Source organism: Propithecus coquereli, unplaced genomic scaffold (genome assembly GCF_000956105.1).
Source record: "Propithecus coquereli isolate 6110/MARCELLA unplaced genomic scaffold, Pcoq_1.0 Scaffold357, whole genome shotgun sequence".
Lineage (NCBI taxonomy): Eukaryota > Metazoa > Chordata > Mammalia > Primates > Indriidae > Propithecus > Propithecus coquereli.
The window spans coordinates 269,635-278,775 of NW_012149252.1; the positions used below are offsets into that span (position 1 = coordinate 269,635).

Below are 9,141 nucleotides of genomic sequence, written 5' to 3' on the forward strand. Positions count from 1 at the left end.
TAAAAAAAAATTTAAAAATTAAAAAAAACCCTGTTTTCCAGTTGATGCACTTAAAGGGCAAATAACTCTAACTTTTGTATACGACAAAAGGTACAGACTAGACTATACCGTATAACCATACTCCTTCACCCACATGTCTATACCAGTTCCTCTGTGTAAGAAAGAGAACTCTACGTATTAGGGGATGGAGAGTGGAGGACAGGCAAAGAAAGTATGTTGGTAACCGCAAAAAGGTAAGGGAAAAAAGACGCACTTCCATACTCTTCTAACACAAGCAGTTTTTAACTCTTCCCTCTCCATTGCCCACCAATAAATTTTCTTTTTGCCTAAGATAGTCAGAGCTGTTTTCTTTGCTAACAACCAAAAGAATTGGCACCCTCACCTCTAGACCCCTCTCCTTTAAATCCATCCTACAACCAGCTGTCATATTAATCTTCCTAAAATACAGCCCCTTTCAAAATTATGTATAAACTCTTAGCCTATCATCCAAAGCCTTTCATGTGTCAGTCCCAATTCAGAAGAGGACATAGACACTCAGACTCTAACTCAAGCCCTAGATTCAAGTCCTGCTAGTTTGAGCTGTGTGACTCTGAACATGTTAACAAATGTCTTTCAGCTTCAGTTCCCTTATGTAAAATGGAAATAACAAGAATGCCTGCTTTACTACGTTGTCATTGATGATTAAAAGTGTAGGCTATTAGATATTAATACTATCTTCAAGTACTAACCTGCACATGCCCAATGCAACAACCCAGACGAACTACTTAATGTCTCTGAGAAGACCCTCTACTTTCTAGGTCTCGTGCCTTTAATCACACTGTTCTTCCTACTATGGGCCAGTCATTATACTAGAATTAATAATTAACCAATGATGGAGCCTTGATTCTAATCCATGTCTGATTTCAAAATTCATGTTCTATGCTACTGAATTGAATTTAAAAACTAGTAGAAATTATAGGGTATTAATTACACTCTGCACCTAATCCATCGAGAGAAAGGAATCATAATCACCACCATCTTTAAGCTGCCATCCCCCTCAACCCACGCAAATATACACAATGAGATATAGTAACACAGATGAAAAGAATTTTTTTCAAGGCTTGCAAACCAAAACTATATTGTGTGATAAACTGATCTAGGACTCTAGTTTCCATGTCATCTGATATCTTATAATTTTAGCTCTTAAACATTCAGATATCCTTACCTAGTTTCCAAGTTCTCTGGATAAAGATGCCATCTAGACATGCCATTCACACCAAATGGGCATAATATATGAGTACAACTCTAAAGATCCTATTGAATATGATGCAATATAACAAACAAATACTTTTTCTTAACACCTGAATTAAGGAAGCATGTTTGGTAAGATATAAAACCTGACATTGGCACTTAGAATAATCACCATGGAAGTCAAAAATAAAATACAGTAAACAAAAAAACTTGCTTCAGCCATATTAATATAAGTATTACTCTAGCTAGTGAGTTTTAAACTTTAAAATAAAGACAAGTAGCAATTCCTTTCACTTAAGACATTTAAAACTCAGAGATGGAATACCCAAGTGCACTCCTGGGAACCATCCTGCCTAAGACCCAACAGATGAGACACCCAGTGTCTCATTATTCCCTCAGATAATTACATCTCTATGACTCAGAGAAACATCTCTAAACAAATAATAATATAAATCTTCGCTTGCCTCATATCATCTTGAAGAAAATCTCTTTTAGGCAAAAGTAAAAACTCTTACTGGCGTACCTTGAATAGTATCCTCTTTAGGAACTTCAGTTTCATCATCATCATTTAAGCAATAAACTGTTTCTTTTTGTATATCTTCTTTTTTTAAGGTTCTCGCATCCACAACTGTCCAAGTCTTTTTAACTTTCTCCTGTAGCATCTTATATTACGAAAGATAAATAAAGGGAAAACATAAAAAGCTAGGATTCCAACTGATAGAAGATGAAAACCTAATATAATCTCTGGTTCACAGACAGAAATCCAGAATAATTATTCTAGCTACGTTGTTTTGTTTGCTCTTACCTATTGCAAAAATCTTATTAATAGTTTATTTCACAATAGGACATACTGGATAACTCTCTCTACATTTCATTCTCCCCTCCAAAGTAATCCACAAATAAATTATATTAATATTTATATATATATGAACTTTCTGTACAAAACCTTAGACTAATAAAAGGAGGTCTATCTATTTTACCACAATTTTCCAATATAAAAGAAAGGACAAGCAATATATCAATAGTCATTAATCAACAAAGAAATTTGAAAAGGAGACAGAATAAAGAAAAAAAGGAAGAGACTGTATTCTTGTTCCTAGGAATACTAGTCTAGGCATTGACAGAACCTGAAATAAAGAAAGGACTACCTCCACGGTTCTCATGGATGAATCATGTGTTTTGGAATCAAGTCCTTGAATATACAAAAAACAAATATACAAAAACATATTTTGCGTATTTAAAATGCTTTTATATATTTATTTTGTACATTTAAAGAAAAAAGGCAAGGAGGCTCATGTGGAGGCACGGGTCAGGGATTCCTACTTAAAATGGAATTTCATCAAATAATCACCAAAAGCAAGTCATTTTTGAAAGTGTGCTATTATGTACAAACATACATATATTACGAAATGCAATTTCATAGTAATGACTCACCATTTTTTGATATTTCATAGATGTCGTTACTATGAGATCATTAATAATTGAATTAGATGTAACTGAATCTCCAAAACTGTAAACTTAACTCTGGTGTACCATCTATATTTCTGCTATGATACTACAATAATACAACTTAATGCACTTCATTTGCTTTCTTTAAAAAAAAGAGAGAGAAGCCCAGAACTCATGGTTAACAATCAATTATCAGTGGAGAGAAAGAGAAAGAGGAGGGAATCAAACTCTACTACAGACAATTCTTTAAACTTCCTCTCCTAGCATGCCTTTTACATAAAAAGCTAAACAGAGATTAAATGAACAAGGAGAGCAGCTAGAAAAGCAGTAATTATGGTTCTGAATATCCCACACATGAATTTTCAGTTCCTTATATAAGCCTATGTATCTGCCTGGTAACATTACTTTTAAAAATGTGTACCTACCACTTACCGATTTATAGGCCACTATCCTTATCGACAAATTGGATCCTATGGTCAGCCGGCAAGGCCAAGGCACGGAATACCTCGCAATTTTCTTGAAGACACATAGCTGCCTCAGACTTTCACTTAATAAAGAAAAATATAAAATGAAAACAACAATTTTAAAATGTTAACTTGTGCTGAATGATGCATTTAGTTTTCTAGAATGAGAAGTGAGCTATTGTTGATTATAAAGAGAGGAACAGCAGGGGACGGCAGGAAAATGACAATCATCATTTGGGACAGAGCCAGAATACAACTAAGTTGGCTTAGGAGGAAGTAGGAGTTGAATCACTTTACTGATAGGTGGAAACGAACATCTCTATCTTCCCCTATTCAATCTTTTCTTTCAACTCCGCCAGTATTCTTAACATTTTTTCAGGACCAAGGGCACCTTTGAGGATATGATAAAAGCACATTCACAAACGAAGTCTGCACACAATATGAAGGTTCACCAACTCCCTGAAAACCATGAACCTAAGGATAAGAACCCCTATAATATCACTACTCACAACTCTTCAATTCATTAGTTAATTCCAATTCTCTTAAATAAAAGATATGATATGTTTTTACATATATACGATAGAGTTAAATAAAGACTATCCAGGGGAAAAAGGAATTTAGTAGTCCATATTTAGTCTTTAGGTAAAGCAGATACTCTAGGTTTCTAGTGGTGGGAAAAGCTGGAGGTGGGTAGAGGGGGACAAACACAATGTAGAGTGCTGGTTCAGTAAACAAAAGGGAAGGTCAATTCTATTTTTATGTGGCGCCTAATCAAACACAACAGAGAAAATTCAGAAGACAGGTAGAATCTGTGGTATTCACCAAAATAATGAACAAAGGAATAAGTGACAAAATGCACTTAAAGCATACGGTCCTGACTTCAGGGCTGACCTACTTGGTAGCGATGAAAAACAGATCTAAATAGAGGTAAAGAGAATTCTCTTAACATTAGCCACAGAGTTATGGACAGAGAGGCCTCAAGAGACTCCAATTTTCAGAAATAATTTACAATGAATAGTAGATATTTTACCAGACATCTGCTTCCAAAGCTACGGTAATACTCAGCTTTGGACTTGTTGAATGAATGGGTATGAACCAGGTCTAATCCGTCTCATAGGACATTACTAGTCCAAGTACGAGTCAGGTCTAAAACCATCACAAGGTTTGGATTCTCTTCCAGACTAGTGTCTAATATGATATATAAGATCTGAGAACAAACGGATCAGTTCTGCAAAAGAGCTGAATCACCCAAGCAGAAGTCAAGTTGTCTTCCTAAGATCTTCTACGTGAAAATAAGCCTAGTCCAGTGCCGTCCAGTACAACTTTCTGTGATGATGGAAATGTTCTATTTCTAACAGTGCCAACCCACTAGGCACTTGAAAGGTGGCTAATGGGACTAAGGGACTGAATTTTAAAATTTATTTGATTTTAATTAACTTGAATTTAAATATCCATATGTGACTAATGGCCACTGTGTTAAATGGCAAAGTTCTGGTCCACACTCTTATGGCAGATCTATGTTCAAAGTAGCTTACGTTGCTAGGAGAATGCATAGGCAGTAATTTATCTACTTGCTACGCTAATAGAAAAAAAAAAACCTTGTAATTTGTATGGACCTATAACTTTTCTTTATGATAAACAGTTAATATATTAGTTTAAGACATGTATATCCCCAAATTTAAAAGAGAAAAAACTTAGAAACACATATTTGCACATATTATGACAAGAATACATATTATGTCAAGAAACTTCACTTTACAGGGATTCTTCACTGATTTCTTTGCCAACCTCTTGGGAAATTACAATTCCATTTCGAAAATTTCCATTTTCCTTTCATTTTCAAGGATGTTAGCAAATCAGAATGTATTGTTTGTCAATTATAGCTCACCGGAAATACTTAAAAATTGTGGCTGTGAAAAAAATTAGAGCAGATATATACTGCAGCTCCTTAAAAAAAGTCTAGTTGTTGAATCTTTAATTGAGAACTTTGCCTAAACAGCCTGTATTTTGTGTACTGACTGATAAACTGGAATTAATTCATCAACACCAAGCAGTATTATCCCTGAAAATTTCAACCCACACAAGTAATACTGCTTGATAAAAGTATTCTATTGCCACTTTTGTCAAATCAAGCCCCTCAAACACAAAGTATTCTAGATACTATTGATCCCTCTCAGGTTCTTTGCTCAAAATAAATTTATGTCCATTCCAACCAAGAATAAGACAGATAAAGAAGCTGGTCTCTCCCACAATCTCTAACTAGAAGGTTGAAAATGGCAATCTTCTTTATTATTATACAGTATTTCAGGGATTTCATTTTTCTTAAGTCATTTTGCCTTTACATAACCCACATGAAATAAATAGGCTATGAATTCTTTACATTTTGGGTTTTTGTCTTTTTTTTTTTGCTAGATCAAACTTTGTGACCAAAAGTTTAAAAAAAAAAATCACTATACTATAGTATGCTGCTTTCTAAAACCTAAATCAGAGGGTAAGAGGATACTAACTCAGACCAGAGACTGCTTTTTATAATTAAGAATATTTTTGGCAGGAGAATGGCGTGAGGCCAGGAGTTCGGGGCTGCAGTGAGCAATGATCATGCCATTGCACTCCAACCTGGGCAACAGAGCAAGACCCTGTTTCAAAAAAAGAAAAGGAATGTTTTTTGTAGATGTATGAAAAGGAGGGGCCCAAGAAATATGCCCCAAGCTTGGCATAAAGAAATATACTACTTCATCCTTTACAATTTGACTTGATAAATCTTTCATTGTATCTATCTATTCCCAAACTTCACTGACACAAGCCCTGGAAATAAATGAGAAACCATGTGCCAACCATACAAAATTTAAAAAAGAGGATTAAGGCTGGGAATACCATTTCTTTAATAAAACTCAGAATATTTATTAAAGAATGATTGCTAATTCAAGAGTGGCCCAGAAAAAGAAAAGCACATTAAGGAGACCTCTGATCAAAAGAGAAACTTATGTGGGTATGATTGAAAGTTGTCATCAATGTTTTCACTTCTTACCTGAAGGAATAAATTTCATCCAGCCCATCTTCACCTTCTAAAGACATCATCACCTTTTTCACCATCTGAATACCTTCTTTTTGCTGCTCAGTAATTCCTTTTTGAGGCAAGGAGGGTCCATGGTGGTCCAAGGGCAAGTTACCTTCTCCTCTGTCCCCAGTTCCATCTTCCTTGGCAATTGGGAAAGGCAAGCTATCAGGAGAAGATCAGCAGTAATTAAAAAGACAAGCTCTGAAGCTGAATAATAAAATTGGTTTCAATCCTATGACTGTCACTCACTAGCTATGAGAAAATGGGCATATTGGTCTATCTCACCAAGCTTTAAATTTCTCAGCTGTCAAATGACTTACCTACTTAGCCTATATTCTTTCAGTTTCAAGTGACTGACAGCTCTCTGATTTCAAAAGGGGAAAATTTATTGGCTGACATAACCAAATAATTAAAAGGGCAGGGCTACACAAGGCCTTAGCAAGATTAGATCCAGGGTTTCAATTGCCACTAGGATTATCTGACTCTCTCACTCTCTAGGTGTTTTACCTTCATTTGCCTTTATGCTGCCTTCACTCTCTCAGACCGGCCTCTTCCACATTGCCTCTGAACATGTTCTAGCTCTGCTATTGCCTGAATGTGTCCCCCAGAATTCACATGCTGAAACTTCATCACCAATGTGATAGCAATAAGAGGTGGGGCCTTTAGGAGGTAATAGTCATGAGGATAGAGAGCTCATGAATGAATCAGCAATCTTATAAAAGAGGTTGAAGGGAGTGCCCTTTTGTCATATTTGCTCTTCCGCCATGTCAGGACACGATGTTCACCCTTCTGTCATGTGAGGATGAGGACGCAGCAACAAGGCACCATCTTGGAAGCAGAGCTCCCTCATCAGATACCGAATCTGCAGGCACTGTGATCCTGGACTTCTCGGACTCCAAAACTGTGAGAAATCAATTTCCTCTGTTTATAAATTTCCCTAAGTGGATGGTTATTTTTAAGGTGCTTTCTCTATCATTTTCTTTGCTATACTTAAAACAGGGCTTTCTGTTTAAATCTTTCTATGAATGCTTAGCATGACATATTTGCATGCCCTGCATTACCTATCAGATAAAAATCTTCCAGAGAGCAAAGTACAGACACAGCGTTTGCATCACGTTATTGCTGTTTCCGTAGTATCAACCAGGAAGGGCCAAATGACATAGAAATGAAGGTCAAGAAGTTACCCTGGAAAAAGAAGTTATAATGACAGTTTTTTCTACCGTACATCAGACCAGAAATAAGCTTTCTCAGTGGCCAGTAAAAGAAACTAAAAACTATGTCCAAGAAATAAGCCTGCTCAGAACACAGTGCTTCTTCGAGCTGCTGGTATTTCTTTAGTCCAACTGGAACAATCAATTGTACACAGAATACACTAAACAACAAAACCATAAACTCTACTGTGTATGCTAGAGGTTTGTAGCACAGGAAGAAAGCATATTACTCAAGAAAAAATACAAGTCAGATAAGCAAGTAGAAGGGCTATGTTCCCTCTTCTTCACGTTTTTCTGTACTGCTCACACAAAAAAAGAGTAGCCCTTTCAAATGATATTGACAGAGCTGCACTATGCTTCAACCATGTAGAGGCATCCTGAGATTATGAACAGGGAACAGAAGCTGAGCTGGGCTTCTGAAGTACTTAGAAAACCTCACTCTGTAAGAAGTGTCACTTAAAAAGCACTTAATTTCTCTGAAGTACCATCTCAACAAGTACCAGTTTGATGGGTTATTCTGAACTATTTTTCTATAGTCCTACAGAAAGGAGGTGTCCCTTGGCAGTCTTAAGAGATACATACATGCAAGAGAGATTCTTAATTCCCCGTGGCAGGCATTTTAAAAAGCCAAAGGCGCACCAGTCTGAGCTAGAGGCTTCTTGGTATAGCTCTCAATTTGAAAAATGAACGTCCCCAGGAGATTAATAATTCAATATCCTATACCATCACTCTGCTTTCACCAAAAATAGAACAAGAAAAAATAGGTTTCAAATGCAGCAGGAAGGATTAGTGTACTGAAAAGAAATTTTTCTTAGGGATATAAGATAGAGAAAGTAAATGCTGGAGGGGAAATTCAAGTGTTTTGTGAGAGGAGGAACTCTCTCCCTAATAAATTGTGAAACACAAATTTTTTCCCTCTAAATTTGTTACCTTGTTTCTAAATACATATAAACAAATTACATTTTATATATGTGTTTGCATCTTTTGTTCTGAAAATAAGTAAAATATAAACATTTTATGTGTTTAAAATGATTCCTGTCTACCCTAAATCATTTACTGTCTGTAGGACGCAGTTCTCTAGCACTGTTTTGTTTTGCTTTTGTTGTTGTTGTTTTTGAGACAGGGTCTCACTCTGTTGTCCAGGCATGAGGGCAGTGGTGCGATCACAGTTTGCTGCAACCTCAAACTCCTGAGTCAAGTGATCCTCCTGCCTCAGCCTCCTGAGTATCTGGGACTACAGGGTGTGCACCACTACGCCCTGCTAATTTTTCTTATTTTTTGTAGAGATGGGTCTCACTATGTTGCTCAGGCTGGTCTTGAACTCCTGACCACAAGTGATGCCCCTGCTTTGGCCTCCCAAAGTGCTAAAATTACAGGCATGAGCCACTACACCCGACCTCTAGCACTGTTTAAGAAAAGAAACCATCAATCTGGTAATTGTTTGGATAAAGTCTTCTATGTAGGAAGGAGATAAACTGAATATCCTCAAAAGACTCGCTACACTTGATCTTAGCCAAAAGGCTGAGAAGTGATAAAAAAATTCTTCTAACTCCTCAATTCTCTGGGTCCAATAACAGTGAACAAACAAAGATCTGCTACTGAGCTCAATTCCTCTGCATCACTGTGACTTTCATCTCTTTGTCTCTAAAACTTAGAACAGTTCCCAGAATACAGAGAGTCATCAGTGAGTGTTTGTGGAGTTATTAGTCATCTGACAGATTCCAACTCA

The 9,141-nt window shown here is 36.4% G+C and overlaps 1 protein-coding gene across 1 annotated transcript in view; it reads right to left on the minus strand.

Moving 5' to 3' along the window:
- Positions 1 to 9,141, minus strand: part of XRCC5 (X-ray repair complementing defective repair in Chinese hamster cells 5 (double-strand-break rejoining)) — a 91,479-nt gene that overhangs the window by 70,547 nt on the left and 11,791 nt on the right. The window contains exons 6-8 of the mRNA XM_012651456.1: positions 6,172 to 6,363; positions 3,112 to 3,226; positions 1,754 to 1,892 (exon numbers count right to left, since the gene is read on the minus strand). Of these exons, the coding sequence (XP_012506910.1) occupies positions 1,754 to 1,892; positions 3,112 to 3,226; positions 6,172 to 6,363 (446 nt within the window). The remainder of the gene's footprint in view (positions 1 to 1,753; positions 1,893 to 3,111; positions 3,227 to 6,171; positions 6,364 to 9,141) is intronic.